The sequence below is a fragment of the Hippichthys cyanospilos genome, chromosome 1, assembly GCF_059441005.1.
Source record: "Hippichthys cyanospilos isolate Australia breed blue-spotted pipefish chromosome 1, RoL_Hcya_1.0, whole genome shotgun sequence".
Lineage (NCBI taxonomy): Eukaryota > Metazoa > Chordata > Actinopteri > Syngnathiformes > Syngnathidae > Hippichthys > Hippichthys cyanospilos.
In genome coordinates, this window is record NC_142369.1 from 6,484,234 (window position 1) to 6,503,980 (window position 19,747).

The 19,747-nt window shown below is 38.9% G+C and overlaps 1 protein-coding gene across 2 annotated transcripts in view; it reads left to right on the plus strand.

The window, feature by feature from the left end:
* LOC148428834 (protein phosphatase 3 catalytic subunit alpha) overlaps positions 1-18,334 on the plus strand; it is a 62,357-nt gene extending 44,023 nt beyond the window's left edge. Inside the window, exons 9-14 of one of the 2 annotated variants that reach the window (XM_088411661.1) lie at positions 5,151-5,276; positions 5,359-5,430; positions 7,361-7,445; positions 8,759-8,856; positions 12,191-12,220; positions 18,090-18,334. In XM_088411661.1, the coding sequence (XP_088267787.1) occupies positions 5,151-5,276; positions 5,359-5,430; positions 7,361-7,445; positions 8,759-8,856; positions 12,191-12,220; positions 18,090-18,286 (608 nt within the window). In that variant the 3' untranslated portion in view covers positions 18,287-18,334. The remainder of the gene's footprint in view (positions 1-5,150; positions 5,277-5,358; positions 5,431-7,360; positions 7,446-8,758; positions 8,857-12,190; positions 12,221-18,089) is intronic. The other variant, XM_088411669.1, reaches the window with a different exon arrangement.
* The last annotated feature ends 1,413 nt before the right edge of the window (positions 18,335-19,747 follow it).

A 19,747-nucleotide genomic window follows, 5' to 3' on the forward strand; every position in this document is an offset into this window, starting at 1 on the left:
AAATGAAGTTCCAATTGTCAGTCCATCGCACTAAAAAAACAACAATCATGCTACGACTGACTTTCTTTGTTTTAATTGACAGTCTTTTCCCTTTGATGGACATTATTTTTCAGCTGTTTTGTACAGTGTTTTTCAGCTTGTAAATGTTCCGTAGTTCCATGCTTTGATTGTGAATTTCCCTTGTTGGGTTCTGAAGAGACTGCAATGGAGGAGGCGGAGTTGTGGGCAGTTGTGTGTATGTGTGTGTCCGTGTGTGTGTGTGTTGAGGGGTAGGGGAGTGAGGTGGGGGGAGTTGGCAATATTGCTCGCGGTTTCAAATTAATGGAATGTTTTCTGCTGCATGGTTATTGAGTGCACCCGAAAGCCAACAACCCATAATGGTTTTGCTGCTTGGCTGTAATAAAAGCGAAATATCACAAAAGGTTTCCGGCGCCAATAGCGACGATAATATAAATAAATAAATAAATAAAACATGGGATCACTATCGCCGGCTTTGGTCTCGATTTGTCAGAGCTTACATAAGCCAATAAACGTCTTCTTGTTTTCGGAGGCGGGGACGAGTTGATGGAGCATAAGTTAGGTCAAAGCAAGCACTTCCTGGCACGTTATCATTTGGCGGCAGGTACGCTCAAAGGGGGGATTCATTCCCGGCAGCCCCCTAACTGTGGAGTATTCCCCGCTACAGATGCCGGCCCATCTGTTATCACTCTGGCCATTAGCAGGCTTCCCTTCTGTTCCCCGCAGCCTTGTTCCTCCACTTGGACGCCGCGTCACACGAGCATGAAGAAAAACGTTGCGCAAGGGGCGGGGAGCAAATCGAAGTCTGTCTCGGCAAATATTTATCGTGCCTTCAGGACTTTTTACCATGACGTCACTCGCTGTACAGTTTTTAGCTCGCTGGCTACGCTTGGTTCAAATAATAGCCGTGGCGGAAATGTAAACATATGTGACGTGATCATTGACGTTAATGACTGGCTTTGATGTCCATCGGAATAATGACACAGATGCTGTTTTGACTGGAATGACAACATTTGAAACGAGCCAAGCAATACCGAAGCGGACTTAACGATTGTGAAACGATACTCAAATACCGATACTCCTGGGGGTGCATGAAGGCACTTTAGAGAAGGGGTTCTCAAACTCTTTGGAGTCAGGGGCGACTTTTCCAAAGCAAAATTTCCAAGAACCCAATTTGCAACTGTTTGTGGAAACGATAAAAACAATCATTTATTTTCAGAAACAGATTCAATTTGATCGCAAGAATATTTGTTACTTTTGTTAAAAATATATTAAAAAGGTTGTATTGATTGTTTTATTGAAGAGTTGTGAAAACAAACAATACATAAAAAAATGGAAATTTCACTCATATATATATATATATATATATATATATATATATATATATATATATATATATATATATATATGTATATATTTTTTTTATTTTTTTTTATTTTTAACACAAATGATTTCATGGCCCCCTGCAGTCAGACCCCACTTTGAGAACCACTGCTTTTGGAGATACGTGTGATAATAACAGGGTTCATGCAAGTATCAGCAAATCGGATTTTATGCCTTTTTAAAACGTCATTACAGGATTAGTAGTTTTTTATTCTTTTCAAGATTAAGAGCACATTATTTGAAACAGGAAGCAATTTACTTATTGCTCCTCTATTTATTTATTTTTTTCTGACAGAAAAATAAAATATGAACAGATAATGTTGCACAATCTATCTTCTTGAGTTCCTGAATATACTACTCCTGGAGCTACCAATTCAAGTCTACCTAAATGTTTATGAGATTAGACACAGTCTCCCCCCCCCCCCCCCCCCCCCATGCAAAAATGCTTTGCACATAAAAAACAAACAAAATCAAACAAAAATTTAAAATGACTGACTTACGACATCCACTCCAACTGTCCTCCCCTGCAGCAGGTTCCACTGAAAATAATTTCGATTTTTGGAGAATAATTCATTGCATTGGTCCTTCGTTTTATGGAAATGCATACAGTATGCTTCACACCTGCACCTTTTTTCTGTTGTTCTCGAGCATACAAGACAGGACTCCTCGAGTCACTTCCTGTGTCCTCTAATTACACCAGCTCTTGTGGTTCACTATTTTCTCAATAAAAACACTCTCCAAACTGCAATATACTGTACTGGGGAATAATTCGGGACTCTACAAAAACACACTCTAAATTGTAATGTACTACACTGGGGAACAATTTTTTGGGGAATAAATTGTTTTTAGTTTTTTATGCTTATTAGAAGTAAAATTGGCATGCTGATTTATAAAATTGCACTTATCTACTTCCACCACAAGTGTTTTTACTTCATAGCCTACTCTCCGGGGGGGAGGGGCACGGACGACCCCAGGGAAAAGGCTTTGTTTTTGTCATCTGAACTTTAATTGCAATAAAATAAGGATTCTTTCATTCCGTTTTGAGCACTTTCATGCGCTTCATTATTTTATTCTGTTTTAGGCTAAGATGTAATCTGTATAAAAACTGTAAAAATACTTAACAGTTGTTTAAAGATGATTGATCTGCTTTTTTTCTTTTGTTAATGATAAAATGGATACAAGTTTAGGTATACAATTTTTATATACAGTATAACAATCTTATTTATATTCAGTGCTTCTGGGAGGGTGCAAAAGGTTTTCTCTTTACTAGGGGGCTTTGCGAAATATAATTGAGAAGCACTGAGCTATAGTAAAACTTTGGTAATAGTAGTAAATTACAATTAATGACAATTAGTTTGTGCACACATCAAGCGGTGAGAGGCGTGTGCAGCTCCCAATAGGTTAGTACTATCAATATCAAAAACTGAAAGCTAGCATAGTAACATTTAACAACTCATTCAATCCCAGTCAAGGGTGTTGTCGTCCCCCCTCAAAAAAAAAGGTTCTTATTTATATATTTTTTTCTTTCAAGTCTTGGGCTTAAGGAGGGTATAAAAAGTGATATCAGTTATGAAAATGCAGAATCAGTATAATGAGCACCCCATTCTCATTTCAAGTGATCAATTACCGCTATTCGTTCCCAGGTTGCTTCATCAGTTGCCAACGTAGAGAGTTTGAGAGCCAGCGCTTCGGAGCGCACCGTTTTAACACAGCGAAACCAAAGCCGCGCAACCTGATCCGGGAGGCCTCTAGGACACATGCAACGTGCATGAAGTCAGACCAGGATGTTGGGAATCTCCGCGGATCTCACAGCAGCAGTATTAGCAGTGTTGGTTACCGGGGAAACAGGCTGGAGGCACTCCCGAATAAATAATTAATGAGCAGGCGTGCCTCTCGGTGTTGCCGTGGCAGCGGTCTCGGCATCGGCTACCCCCTCCCGACTCCTGTTCTCAGTGTCGGCTGAACAGAGACACCTAGCGGCTGATATGTTGCGTTAAATTTAGCAGCTCGGGCCCTCCTCCCAAGAAGTGACATTTGTTTTTACAACATCCAAAATAAACAGCGGGGCATGTTTGTTTTGTACGGCGCAGGTTGTCGGGGGTTCCTGTTCCTTTAAAGGGAATCCGCTGTAAGGGAGCGCTGACCTTAACCATCTGCCTCCTCACCAGCGTCCGTGGCTGCATTCAATCAAGCGGCGTCTTGATGATGTTAATGCACGATGTAATGTTTATGCAATAGCTACCCACGCAGGCAATCGCTTTCATGCGTGTGATCCCTTAACTGCTCTTAAACACATTAAAAAAAAAAGCTTCGAATAGTTTGAAGCAATTGCGTAAAAATGTGTTTCTGGATCAATGTCAATATACTGTAGTTCATTTCTGTAAAGGAATCACTTCGTTGATCAGACCCACATGCATACACGGGATGAAGCAAAGCTCAACTTAACAGGTTGCGTTTTGACCCCGTTTTGTGTCGCTAGCGAGGTGAAAGCCTCCAGCGGAGCCAAGATCTGATGACTTGCTATTCCCACCACGAAAAGGGGGGCCAGGGGGCGGGAAAGTCCCCTGCAGTGACCCAGCAGCGGTGTCCGTTTACGCCTGGACTGCTTGTCTGGCAGCGTTTGGCATCTCTCACAGGCCCCTTAGCACCCTCTCTTAATCATGGGCGAGGTCACATACTGGACCCGTAATATTACTGGTGATATTTAGGACCAAAATGACCCAAAACAACAACAAAACATCCAGCCTTTCAATCTTGAGGTGATATTTTGTTGCACGGCTCCCGCAAAGTGAAAGAAGGCGGTTTTAGAACATTTTTCATACTTTTAAAGAGATAATATAGTTAATTTCAACATTTTGATTAAAGGGAATGCTTAGTCAAATAATGGTCTATGTGCCCACACTCGTTTTAACCAACAGTTCTCGAATGGAGTTGCAGTATGTGAGATTTTAACAGCATTTCTGCAGATATCAGAACATCTAATTCAATCATTTTTAATGCTGCGACAGCATTTTTCATTTCAATTTAAGAGTAAATTAATTGGAAAATTATGTGTTTCATTGCTAAGTTGTATTCCAGTGACTCTTTGCTAAACATTGTACTCTATAACTTTATTTTGTTACGTTTTATATTGATGTGCATTAGTGACACAATTTTCCAGCTTACGAGCCTGTAGTAAAAGAGATGGTATTCCCTGAACTATCCTCTCGAGTTCCTGAATAAAATACACCTTGAGATACCACTACAGATGGCACAACACCCTGTTTTAAGTTGTCTTTTTTCCCCTCTCATCTAAAAAGGCTTTATGCTGGTTAGGGCTTATCGAGCTGAAAAATTCATCCTTGCAAGCTAGCTGGTCCAAAATAATGGGAGCAATCAGGTGCAAAATGTTCTGCCCGCCACGGTTTAAAATCCAAATTAGGAAATGTAGCTTTTATGATCCAAGATTGAAGCTGTTGATTCACTCGTTCCATTTTTTTAGATGGTTTGGTTCAACTGTGATGTCATTTTCAATCGACTGAAAGTGGCAAAAATGGCCGCCTCCTGAGATGGAAAAAATGAGTGGAATTTGCTGCTTTAGTCATATTTTACTAACACATAAAATAAATATTGTTGAGGCTAGTGAGGCCACATATGAACATATTTTTATTACGAAAGCTCAGTCAACGCTAGTCCAGTTCAAATGGACGTGTAAATCGGTCAATGGTAGTGAATGAGTTATTAATGCGGCATCAATTCATTTTCTGCAGCGGCCGTGCTGAAGTACGAGAACAACGTGATGAACATCCGACAGTTCAATTGCTCGCCTCACCCCTACTGGCTGCCCAACTTCATGGACGTCTTCACCTGGTCGCTGCCCTTCGTCGGCGAGAAGGGTGGGCCGGCTTTCGTATTCCACTGCTTGTTTTCATATTGCTCGATGAGATATGAAGAATTTTCTTCTTTTTTTTTCGGCAGTGACCGAAATGCTGGTGAACGTCTTGAGCATTTGCTCCAACGACGAGCTGACCACCGACGAGGAGCTGGATGGTAAGCGAGGGCGAGTTAGAATGTATTGTGGCGCCCCCAGGTGGTCAAGGATAGGATTTTTATTCTCCCCTTCACATATCTTTTCACTCATACTTAGTTCATTCTTTTGTTTGTTTTTTTTTACATCTCTTCTTAAAGCTTCTTTCACTCACGTGCTCATTTTCCATGTTTGCCATGACAGTATGTTTCAAATTCCAATTTTTCTTTCACATAATCATTTCCCTACGCTCATGGTGTGATGTCTTGTTTTGACTTCATCTAATTTCTCTTCTCTGTTTTCCAGAGTTTTTTGTGTTCAAGGCATCGCTTTTCTTTATGCTTGTCGTGCTCTCTTTGCTTCCTCTCCTTGTGCTCTTTCTCCTCTTCGCCGCCATCGCCTCTTTCATGCCGCAGCCACCCACTGACCTCTCTATCCCCTTTTTCTTGTCTCCTCTTCTGGGGGTGTTTCATGAGAAGGACAGCTTATATATCCCCCCCAAAAAGGTACAAACACGAGCCGTGCCGCCGTGTGCAGCAGCTTTATCAGGTGCTTGCCCTCCGCTTTTCACAAGAAAACTAACCTGTGATCGGGGCTCGTCATTGTGCCTTGGTATCGGGAAAAACATGGAACGAGGACTAAAGTGGTACCCTGACTTACAAATTTTAAAATCACTTGACTTCATCACTCGTTTGCATCGATTGTGTGAAGGCGCCCATTTTTGCACGCGTTTTCAACTCATTCCCAGATCATCCGATTGTAATATTCAGAATACTTCACAGATTCATGCCATTCAAACATTTCACATCATTCCACCGTTCAATGCACATTTTTTATTTCTTAAATTCAGACTGCATAACAGTTAGGTAGTCAATGCACATTTTTTAGTTCTTAAATTCAGACTGCATAACAGTTAGGTAGTTTCTTCACAAAAATAATAAAGAGTGATCTACTGCAGTGCTTCTCATGTCAGGGTCCAAATAATGCAGAATTGCACTTGGAAAAGTTTATTATTTGGTTCCAAGTTACTAATTTAATACTTTGTTTTTTGGTAAACCTGTCAATGAAGTTGCATGTGTGTGCAACATCTTGTTTCCTTGGGAAGTTGAATGTTTCATTCAAATTACATATTGATTTTGACAATATATAATTTACTTTTATGTTTTAAAAGATCATGCTTGAGAATTGCACCGAACTAAAATTATGATGAGGAAATGCAATGATTTCCTAGACTAAAGAAACAAATGACATTATTGATATTATAAATATTTTGTACTAATACATTTAAGCTAGCAGGCGTCGACTCCATGCTGACCTCCCATAATTCATTTTTTTATTCCATTTCAAATTAGCGAGCATTAATTTGCTTTTCTAAAGACCAAACTAATAAAAACAAAGCATCCTGTTGCATTCCAAAAGACAGTAAGATAAAAAGAAGGTCAAAAATGAAACTGCATTCATAAAGTGTAAAATATGTTCAGCCTTTAAGAGGCGTGGCCTAGGGAGTGACATCAGGAGCTGGAACGTGAACATTTGTGGCCCACCGCAGCTCTTTCTCATTCTGTACGTGTAGCTGTGGCAAAATAAAAGTGAAGAGTGGAGAGTCTCTGTTCTTGACAAACCCGCCAGTGAAAAAGGAATTTATACATATTTCCAGTTAGTTTGCACTCATATGCTCTTTTTTTATGTTTATTATACAACTACAGCAGCAAGTGATCCGGTTCTGACATTTTTAAGTTAAGGTACCACTGTATATATAATTCCAAAGTTTAAAAGAAATTACATGACAAGACTGTCGGCCGGGGATTGTGATTGATGACATAACACCGGTGGCATGTATGCACCGTTGCTGTGATGTGTGGCTCAATCTGAAAACCCGTTACATCATCCCGCAAACTCAAAAGTGCGCGTACGTGAGCAGCGTCTGATCGTTTGTGACGTCTATCCCCGCAGGTGCCACAGCTTCTGCACGCAAGGAAGTCATCCGCAACAAGATCCGCGCCATTGGAAAAATGGCCCGGGTATTCTCTGTGCTCAGGTAACATTTACTATAAAACAACAACAACAAAATATTAAGCTATAAAAAGGCTCCGTTTGATTTGTTAGGGATAGAAAACCAACTTGAGTAAATATTTTTGGTCCCAAATTCTAGATTTGCTGCTAATTTTCATCTAGATCTTCCGTATGGAGGTTTTTTTACAATTTTTGCTTTTATTCAAACACTCTTTTCAAACCTGCCTGGATAGAGCAACATCATGCCTTCAACACAGACAGAACATGCCCGCACATTTAGAAACAAGATTAGCACCAACATATTTTCATCATAACACCGACACACTTGAATTATTAAAGTACTGCACCAACACAATAATAGTTACATCCCTGTTTGCATTTACTAGTGGAGAAAGTCCCCTTGTGGCGAATAAAATAGCAGTTCAAACTCAAAATTTTGATTATTGTGAGATTGCCCTCTAGTGGCTAATTTAAAAAAAGACAAACTGCTAACAGCTAATTAAAAAAAAAGGACTAAAACTACAGTAGACTACAAGCCACGGGGTTTATTGCGTGAGAAAAAAGTAGCCGCCAACAGTCTGAAATTTATGATACTTGTATATGCATTATTCACAACTTCAGAGTAGGTTTGAATTAAAAAAAAAAACATTTTGTTTTCATTTTGGCCAATCAGTAGACTTTATTATTTTACTTGGTATACTATAACTATATTTATCAATATGTTTTGATAAATTTATATAAATATATCCATCCATTTTCTAGAGCCGCTTATCCCCACAGTGGCGGCAGGTTTGCTGGCGCTTATCTCAGCTGGCTTCGAGCAGTAGGCGGGGGACACCCTGAATTGGTTGCCAGCCAATCGCAGGGCACACAGAGACGAACACACACACACACACACACATACTGTATATACATACTTACGAGATTAATCCGTTCCAATGTTGGGATCATAACGCAAATTCGCCGTATGGCGGGCAATCCAAACCTATGTTAATTAGCTAAAGCCTGTAAAACCTCAGGTAAAAACATCAAAATTGTACAAACATTAAAAATTTGTATCAAAGTAATATAGTATATACGCATGCATACAATTAAATAACATAAATCCAAAATATATAAAGGATAGATTTACCTTTAAGTTAAGTGACGAGCTTCTTATGGCTATATTCACTAGTGAGAGTAGCCTAGGCTAGGCTAGCTTAGCCTTCTTCGTATTTCTTGATTATCTCCACATTCGTTTCCATATAAATCATCTTCTCTCATTAACATCACCAGCATTCTCACCTAAAGTTGTTGACGACGTAGAAATAAGCGTGGCTTTTCCTTCGCGTCCGGCAGAGAGGAGAGTGAGAGCGTGTTGACGCTGAAGGGACTCACCCCGACTGGCATGCTCCCTAGCGGCGTGCTGTCTGGCGGCAAGGAGAAGCTGCAGAACGGTAAGCCGGCATATGCGCCGCCACCTGGCGTCCTCGCGCACTAACAGGTCCCGCGCCCGCCACCCGGCGGGGTGACACACCCTGCTCGAAAAAGCTCGCTTAACAAGCTAACGCGCCATCTGCTAAAGATCGGAACGTCTCAAAGGGCGTCAGTTCTTCTTGTGTCTTCTACTGGTTGGCTTTCAAATGTCATCTATCTCTTCTTTCTTTTTTTTTTCCTCTCTCCCTAGAAACTGCAGGTAGATTTGCTTGCGCAAGTATTTGGCTTCCACCTTCCTTCCCCGTCCTCATTTTGTGAGACCACTTTAGACGTGCCGCTCATTCTCTCATGTTGAATTCCAAACGGCTCCACCAATTCGCTAACGAGAAAGTGTCATGTTGTTATTTGAGGGAAAAAACAAAAGGCAAGGTAGTAGTTTGGATCTCAGCAGTAAACAATGGTAGATGTCTGTTGTTGAGTGGATGGTTGGGAATGGACTTGCGGTTATGAATGAAAGGGGAGGTGACTGCCTTTTTATCCATAAATCCAAGCCGGAATCGCTCTCACTTGGCTCTGCTCTCGCAGGATTTCAAAGGTTGAATGTATTCGATTTGTTCACGAAAGTAGTTTGGTTTTAAAAAAAAAAAAAAAAACAGTATCCCGGCAACCAGAGTTCAAACAGGGGTTCTCAAAACTTTCAGTCAAAATCCTAATTGTAATTAAATGTGTAGTATACCAATCATGGATACCTGTAAATGACGTAGGATTTTTTTTTTCATTTAAAAAGGCAATTTATGTAGTTACAATAATAAATCGTCAGGGGGCAAAAATCTATGAGGATTAGAATTTTGAAGGTTTTGATTTTTGTGCCAGCATATAGCTATATTCTGTTATGATACAAAAATAAACAAAAAAAATAAAATAAACAAAATATTTTTTCTAAATTAGAAAAAAAAAAAAAAAAAAATATATATATATATATATATATATATATATATATATATATATATATATATATATATAGATAGATATAGATATATAGATAGATTTTTTTTCTTTGGTTGTCAGTCTGCAGTTAAATTGATCTGTTTTCAATTATAAGCGATATTACATTTATTTAAAAAACACACACAAAATTTCTATATATAAAAATGCACATTTGTGCGCCAGAACACTACATACTATCTATCTATCTATCTATCTATCTATCTATCTATCTATCTATCTATCTATCTATCTATATATATATATATATATATATATATATATATATATATATATATATATATATATATATATACACATATATATATATATGGGGAATAAAAAAAAATCAAAAAATCAAATAAAATAAATAAAAAAATAAACAATAAAAATAAACTCAATAACAAGTATATTGAGTATAAACTCAATAATAAGTATCTGATCCAACTGTCGGATGCAGCTTTTAAAATATTCCAAATTGAAACCAATTTTCCAGGAGAAAAAGTATAATTTGATATCCGAGTTACCCCGACATTTTTAAACGTTTGAAATGGTAATGGTGAGAACCCCGTACGGAAGAAACTTCTTCCGACTCCAGTATACCACTTTTGGCGTCAATCTAGCGAAGCCAAAAAAAAAAAAAACGAGCCGGTGACGTCAAAGTCCGATTTGAGGCGGAGCCAGGTGGGCGGATTCCCGTGGCACACGGGTACCATGGCGCGACACGAGCGGATGCCGGCGCGCCGCTCCGCTCCGCATCGCTAACGTCTTCATCGCCCTCATCCGTCAGTCTGTTTTTGTCCCCTTGGTGCCATTTCTCCGCTTAGTAGGGCGGCAAAGCCAAGTCGCCCAGACAGACGGACGGACGGTAAGTGAGGGACTTTTGATGCGGCCTCATCAAAAGACGCGGCGCCCACGCGCCCGCCTGGCGCTCGCACGCGAGAACACATCCACCCATGTTCATCTGTTCATGTGCGAGAGAACACTCGGTAGGACCGGGCCAGCCCTAACGTGTCACCTTCTCCTTTTGGAGAAGCTGTCCGAAAGTTAAGGCGCATCCATCCCTCATCAGGTGCTGCTTAGGCCAAAAATCACTCTTAACGCACACAAAATGGCATCTCTCACATTCATCAAAAAAATGGTAGTGGAATAAGAAGTTTCTTCATGTGAGATTTTTTTTCCGTTCAGTGTGAGTTGAGACTAGTTTTTTTTTCTTCCTGTGAGTGAGTGAGTCTTGCTTTATGTGAGAGGATTTAAGGTAAATGTGTGAGGTTTATCTTTGCGAGCGTTTTTTTTGGGTGACAGGTTTTATTAGTGCACGTTTTTTTTCGCTGTAAGTATGCGTGAAATGTTTGATTATTCGTTTTTGGGCTTGTTTGAGATCGATTTATTCTCCTTTTGGGAGAATGAGGGCTTTTTTATGTGCATGTGTTTAATATATGTATTTTTGGTCAGTGTTTTAGTTTTCTATGTTTTTTTAATGTGTGAATTTGGTTGTTTACTTTTTTCGGTGTGTTGTTTTAGGGAGGGTTTTTTTTTTTATGTTAGGGTTTTGGTTTTATGTCACAGTTTTTAATGGGTTTTTCCGTAACTTTTTTGTGTCTGTCAGGCATCTGTGTGTGACGTTTTGTTTGTTTGTTTCTTGCTCTTTTTAGTGTTAGAATTTTAGGGAGTGTAAGATTTTTTTTGTGTGAGAAATTTGGTGGGTGAGAGGTTTATTGTACCATGTTTTATTGGCAAATTAATGAATTTGGTCTGCAGCTTTTTTGGTGTCAGTTTTATTGGGGAGTGAATTTTTTTGTGTTTTGTATGGGTTAGGGTTATAAGAGTGGTAAGAGGGTAAGAGTGTAAGAGTATTTTTTTTTGAGGATGTTAGCTGTTTTGTGTGTGCGTATGAGTTTTTGTTGCTGCTTGCTCTTTTACGTGTGAGAATTTTTTTTTTTTTTTTACATTTTTTGAGAGTTTTTGTGTTTTTTTTGTATGTGATCGGATTTTTTTTCTGCGCGTGAGTGATTTAATGAGTGAGAATTTTTACATGAAAGTAACGGTATGGTTGTGTGTTTTTATAAGACCTTCCTTTTACGTGTTTTTTCTTTTCAATGTGCGCGTCTGTGTAAGGGAGAGAGCTTTTTTTTGGTGATACCGAGAGATCAACGTTATTTTTGGCCCGCGCAGCACTTTACGTCCTCCCCCTCCTCTCTGTTTATCTCTCTTTCTGTCAATATCCTCCCTCTCGCTTCTCTTTGCTAACGTGACGAGAAATGTGGCGATAATGAGTGTTGTCGGCATTGGCTGTGCTCATTGACAAAATGACCTCCTCTTTGCTCACCTCTCTCATTGGTTTTGCAACCCCCCTCTTCTTCTCTTCAGCTACTATTGAAGCTATTGAGGCTGACGAAGGTAAATAACGAGCTCTTGTGTTGCACTGCACAGGGGGTTGTGCAGGATTCTCATCCATCTCACTGGTGCTTGAGTAGCGTGTGTGGGTTGACTGGGCTCCAACCACGTGTGGCGTCGTGGTCGCTGTGAGAGAGTCGTGCGGACGTAGGAAGCCCCGTGGCCACGCGGGTTTGAAAGGGGAACCACTCCGCAGCACACCTTTCGGCAAGAATCCCTTTCATTGGCGCCAAAGCGGGGATGTCCAGGTGCCACTAGGGGCGCCCTAATCCATCCTAAAACCGAGCTAGGAAAAAAGGGGCGTTTTCAAATAGCTCGCCGTTTTTAAAATAATTGTACAAATCTGTTTGTTTTTTTTAATGCTTTGACTTATAAGCAAGCGCATATTCTTTATCCCCTGCAAAGAACAAGTGATATTATTGCAAGTTACTAAAAACATGAGGCCATTTTGAGTGGTAGCCAGAGCCAAGTTGTGGTGTCCAGGCCAGAATATGGCTCTGATTTAAAACAAGACTGAACGAAATTTATGAATATATTTGTGCTCATAAATTTGCATAGCCCCTTGCGTGGGTACAGTCCTAATCCAGCTTCACTAGATTTTTATTTATGACCAGAACCTTTTCTATTTCAGGTTTATGTCTTATTTTTCATGCAATTGTTTTTCCTTTTAATCAGACCAGTCAAAAAATAGCAATTTCATTTATTTAAAAAAAAAAAGAACCTTTACTACTTGGATTTTCATTTATGACCATATCTATCGCAGATTTTCTTTGCAATTTTTTAAAAATATTTCTTGATAAACGAGGGAACACTATATAAACTTATGAGCACATATATTTTGTTAAGTATTGTTTTAAATCAGGCAGATTCTGGCATAGGTTTACATACACTATGGATATGTAAACTGTATGTATATCACCAGTCACCACTTGTTGGAAGAAATACTTGCGCTCATAAGTTTAAATACTGAATGCCTAGTATATGGAGTATAACTAAATATCTGTATTCTACTGCCCCCAGCTGGCCAATGTGCGCACACTCGAATGAGCAGCACATTATCCTACTTCTATTAAAGCAAAAAAAGTCATGACTTTATCGTATTTTGAAAACGTATCTTCTTTTAATCGCAAATCTCGATCATTCAATTTTCCAGGCCTATTTTCCAAACGCAAAGCGGAGCGGCCTTGCCCCAGTTTCTCCGTCGATATCTCTCAGTGGACATTTGGACATTCCCGCCCTTAAAATTAAAAATAAGCAACGAGCATCCCGCTAAAATGCCTCCATCAGTCTAAGCAACTTCCCCTTTGAAACCACCCAAGCAGTTGTGCCTTGTTATTGCTTCAACGTTCCAGCTGGTCCCCTTATGCAAAGCCGTCTGAGCGTTTATTCCATATCCTTGAAATTTAGCATTTGGTCACAGCGCCGGAGGATATCGACCAAACGCTCGAACGTCTTTTCGTATTCGCTCCCTGCTTGGCCACCTGGGCAAGAACAACGTCAACTGCGTGCTAAATAGTAGTTTGCCAAGCTGCTATTTACGCGGTTACTTCGTCGCTGGCCCCGTCAAGCCTTTTTCAGCTTCCTCTTCTCTGTTGGTTCCTCTGTGGCCCCGCTGTGTCCTGTGCTAATAACCTGCGTCTGACCTGTGCTATGCAGCAACACCAGCATTTCCATTGATAGCCAAAGCCGTTTGAGCGTTTAGTCTATTTCCGTCACCGCCTTGGACCCAAATGACCCCCGGGGGCGTTGGGTCGGTCGCGGCGGCTCATTTTGACGCTTTTGGGGGTTGAACTGAGTAGTTGACGTTAGCGTTTTCTTTTGGAATGAATTTCGGAGCCTGAAGTGTAAAAGTTTAATTTTACAATTAATTAGCTCTTAATTTGAAAAGAAAACTGCAGATACTCTAAAAACCCTAAAATCTCACCTACATATAGAACTGCCTTCAAGCACAGCTCAGAAGTATCACAATTTGACGACCACTAGCTCAATAAAAACAAACGAAACAAAACATTACTTTTTCTTTTCGTTTAAATTATGTTGGGTTGAAAAATCAGACAACGTTGATATGGCAACACCGAGAGGCTGAAATCTGATTGGACAAAAACAAACGTGCACTTTATGGATGAATGTCGAAGATCCCGTGTGATATCAATGAGCATCACCAGCGAAAATAAATGAATGCTCCTGCCACCTCGGTATTTATATGCCGCACTGCTTCACATCAACACAATCCACATGAGCCACTGTTGACATATCAGCCGCGCTATAATCCAATTCAGCAATAAATTACTTTATGTTCCAATTCATTTGCTCTTAATTTCAAAATAAAAAGGTGCTGTTCCTCTCTCTGCATCAAAAAGCATTACATGTGCTGAGTTATATTTGTAGGGGTATCTCACCTCTTATATTCAACCACTCCAGATGATCGATTACGTAACATCATCCGTTTTATTTCTGACTTATCTGCCAAAGAAGTGGGTCACTAATGTCACTGCGCATTGATTAAAAAAAAAGTGTGAAACAACTTGCAAATAAGTCACTATAATCCAAATTAGTTATAACTTGCTTTATGTTCCATTTAATTTGCTCCTAATTAGGAAAGATAAATGTAGTCTTACTGTTATGATATTAAACAGTACTAAATTCGATGTACGGATGCCTGCAGAAATACAAATCTCACAAATTCCCTAAAGTACCTAACCAATTGTTCCATTTAATTTGCTTTTAATTTGGAAAGATACATGTAGTCTTACTGTTATGGCATTAAACAGTACTAAATTCAATGTACGGATGCCTGCAGAAATACAAATCTTACAAATTCCCTAAAGTACCTAACCAATTGTTCCATTTAATTTGCTCTTAATTTGGAAAGATAAATGTAGTCTTACTGTTATGGCATTAAACAGTACTAAATTCAATGTACGGATTTTTCTATGGTTCTTGTGTTAGTTTATGACTAAATCTAAAAAATATATATACTATATGCAAATTTTTTGGGAGGTAATATTTGAACGTCATCATCTTTGTCTCACGTTTCAATTCCTTAGTGTGTAAAAACTGGTTAATGTCCTTGGGCACTTTATTTTTGATATTAAAATAGCTTCTACTGGCCAATTCAATTGGCTGTTGATTTCGATTAGTCATCAACATACTACAACCATGTAGAGTATGACTCATTCATGTAATTAGTGTGACAAAATTGTTTACACAACTATGTCTTACTGGTACTGCTCATGATATCATTCTACTAGTTCCTACTCAGTGCTTCATTGTTGCATTAGTAGCGCGCCAACGTCAATTGATGCTCAAACGGCTTCTTTTTTATTTTCTTAATTGGACTAATCCGTGTGCTGTAAAAATTTCACTTAATTGTACCTCCCCCGGCGCCCCAATTTGCTGCATGCTCCAAGCAGACGATCCAAGTGGTTAGCACCCCGATTTCCTGTGTAGTGTCTTTTGTGCGTCAGCTCAAGTCTCAACGTGGTTCCAGTTTGTGGACGTGAATGTCTTAGTGGGCTACTCCTCTTTTTTCTTTTCCCCCGTGTCTCCGATGACCCCCCCCCCCCCCTCCTCCTTTTCTCCTTTTCTTCTTCCAGCCTGTGACGTGCCGGGTTCCGTCTGGACTCTTCGGGGTCCTCGGGCGCCTATTTGCGAATTGAGCAGCTCGCCCAAATTCTCAGACCGCTCCCAAAAGGCCACCCGTTCACCCCGACGCCAGACGGGCTCCACCGAGCGCTCATAGAAGGATTTTCAAATCCTCTTGTCTGTCCTGTTACAATGTTAGACTAGCACAAAGAAAACAGGAGTTGCGAACATTCGCGGGTTCTCCAATGTGGTTCCTGACAAGGCCAAACGCTGCAAACACAGAAATGGTGCAAAACCAAAACGCGCAAAAACAAAATAAATGCAAAGGGGAAACGCTGCAAATACACAAAACCCCAGAATGACCAAATCCACAAAGTGGAAGTATATTTTCATGTTTTTTTTTTTGTTTTTTTTTCTCACTGCTTGGCCTTAATCTTTTCCCTTTGATTGAGCGGGAATTCAATTCATCTCTGCAAATTTTCCTTTCTCTTTTTTCTTTTAAAGAAAATTAAATGCCACAGTTCATGTGTCTCATAGTTAGAATCATTTTAAATAGTTAATAGTAATATAATGACAGTGTTTCATTCTAACTTCTTTTTCAATTTAGTTCATTTTAAATGTGTTTCTAGTTTTTGGTTATCTTGACTTTTTATTGGTTTTAAGTTTGAATTTTGATCAAAAATGCCTCATTTTAGTTTAGCTTTTATTTGCTTTAGGTTATTTTTAATAATATATGAAGTATTTGCGGCATGCACGCACTTGATTTTTTTTTTTTCCACTCAATTATTTTTACAAAGGAAAACTTCTGTTTCGCAGTAAATATTTTTATATACATTTGTGTAAGATTTTTATTTGGGATAATATGAATTCTTTACTAAATATTAAAACAAATTGTTATTTTGGAAATACATTGATTTAGTTTTGTTTAATTAGTTTTACGCTTAGTCATTTCTTTTTAATAAATAGTGTTTTAGTGCAGTACAATTTTTTTGTTTGTTTGTTTTCCCATAAAGGAAAACATACTTCTATTTTGTGGGGTGAATTTGCAGCATTTTGTTCTCCCCTGCAGTTGTTTTTTGTGTGTTTTGGATATTTCCAGCATTTTTTCATGTTGTTCATTTTTTTGCCTGTGCTTTTTTTCTGTGATTGTAGCAATTTTCTCTTGCCGCTTTTTTCGATTATATTTGCTTTGTGGTAAGGCATTTTGGGTTTTGCGGCACGTTTACCCTTGTCAGCCACCACAGTCTTATGCCATGTAGAAGTTGTTGTGTGTGCTTTTATATATATATATATATATATATATATATATATATATATATATATATATATATATATATATATATATAAAATAGCCTAGAAATAATCAAATACCTTTCAAGGTCCCCAGTCACAGTTTTTTATTTTTTTTTAATTTATAAGTATCGATTTAATACTTAAGTATCTGGAAATTAATTTCCTTGATGCACTTAAGTATCGATTTAATACTAATACTAAAAAAAAAAACAAAAAAACGTGAAAATACGTCCTTGGCATTCGAATGAGTTAAACGCTCCAAAAATATGTCTTTTCATGACGGGGCTCCTTAAAGGGATAGTGTGTAAGATTTTGACCGTTTTTTCCATGACTGACAGCAGGGGGTGCTGCAGCTTCCGCAGTTCCCATTGCCCGAAGCTAAAACAAACATGGCCGCCTCCAGAGAAGTGCCACACCCCTTGTAATATCATTTAATGATAACTAGACCTATGATTTTATTTAAAATATACTGTTGGTCATTAAGAACACATTCATTTTCAAGTTTTTGTAATTCACAATCATTATTTTTTAATGAAAAACGGTCTAAATCTTACACACTGTCCCTTTAAAATAAATAATCGAATACAATAATTTTTAGTGCATTTTTTTTAGAATTACTTTTGGTTTCGTCTGTATTGAGTCTTTCATCAAGCAAAAAAAAAAGATTATTTTTTTTTAATTCGAATACCAGGTTAATTTGATCGAATTTAGCCAAATACCAAAATATTCAATCGCTGTCGACAGCATCGCTAACTTGACTATACTTGTGGCCAAAACATGCGCAATTATTAGTCAACCATCACTTTTTTTTAGCCACCAGGAAGTACCCAACCATCCTTCCAAACTTGAAAGCCCTATAGCGAAACCATCCAATCAGTGCGGGTGGGATGATGTCACTTCTCAAAGGCAATTTTGTGGTGCGGCAAGTCACAACGTACCTTCCTTTCTTTTTTTCTCTTTTTTTTCCTCCCCCCCCTTTTTCTTTTCCCCGCAGCCATCAAGGGTTTCTCGCCCCAGCACAAGATCACCAGCTTCGAAGAGGCCAAGGGCCTGGACCGCATCAACGAGAGGATGCCGCCGCGGCGGGACGCGCTGCCCTCCGACGCCAGCCTCAACTCGCTCAACAAGGCGCTGTCCTCGGAGACCAACGGCACGGACAGCAAAGGAAGCACCAGCGGCGGCATCCAGTAGAGGGCGAGCGAGCGGGGGTCAGGCATGTTATGGGTCACACTGGGGACGGGGGGGAAAAAAGGGGGGGGGGGGGGTGTCTTGTCACTTGCTAGTCTTTGGATATGCCTTGGAATTATTGGTTAAATCTGCTAAGTTATTGCTAACAGCGGCGGGACGCCACTCCGCACGCGCTACGTGAGAGAGGGAGACGCATAAGGAGGGCTTTTTTTTTTTTTTTTCGTTCTTTTCTTCTTGGAAGACCCTTGCTCATTTACCTTCTTACTAACTATTGTACGTTTACAAAAAACACAGCACTAAAAAGGACAGAATATGAGATGGCGTTTTTAAAAGATTTAAGGGTGTATAAACTAAGTAAGAACTATTTATTGATTTTTTTTTGTTTTGTTTTTTTTGCTCCTCTTATAAAATAGCTCTGAAATGAATTAGGCAGTCTTAAAAAGAATGTTGTGGAAATGCCAAATAATGGAACGTTTTATGGTTATGTACATATTACGCTTACCTCAGGTTCTTTTGGTGTGTGCTTTGACCTGAATTTTTTTTTTTCTCTCTTCTGTATCATGGCTAAACGGCTCGATAATGAATACCTATTCTTGAGTTTCATAACTGGAATTTACATCTATCATTTGCTAAAATGTTCATTTGTCTTTTTATTTTGAAGGGAAGGTTAGATTTATTAAGGCTTGCTGGAAATGAGTGTTCATTTTCTCATTTTAAGTATTACGAACAAAGTAAGAATAGAAAACTTATATTGTGTAAAAAGAAAAAAAAAAGAATAAAGTGTCTGCCTATGCATGTTTTATAAAAGTCAAAGAACTGAAGAAGAAAATGGGAAATATAAATATTTGAACTATATTGCTCTTTAGTGAACATATACTGGAAACATTTACCTGCATATTTTCAAGGAACACCACAATGCGCTATGCCTTCTTTTTTAAGATGACGACAACTCCTGTTTTTAAGCGGCGCTTGTACGTGCACACAGTCCAAATAAGCATGTTTGACGATTCTTGTGAGGTGTGTGGTTACAATGTGGAGCTCAAAAATGCATGATTAGCCGTTGGTGTCATATAACGGGTTTCAAATTGAAAAAAAAAAAAACGAAGAAAAAATCACGATTCTGCTTTTGTTCGGTTTTTGTAAATGTGCCACAGAAACTGTCATTTGGTCCTTCGATCCTATTGATTATTAATACTATTATTTGGAACTCTGCTTTGTATATCAGTTACAGGTTTGATACTGCTCAATACTTTAAACAAAACTATGTTGATCTTTTTTAAGAAACTGCTTAAGTGCCCAAGTAATTCACTACACGACATGAAGCCTTGCTTTTTGTAATTTAACTTCGAAACTGTTGGCAGATGAGGCATGCACTTGCAACTATGAAAAATTAGTATTTTATATAACTGTTCAATAAAACTGTGCATGAATTTCAACTTGAACAACCCTTCTTGTCTTGCGTCG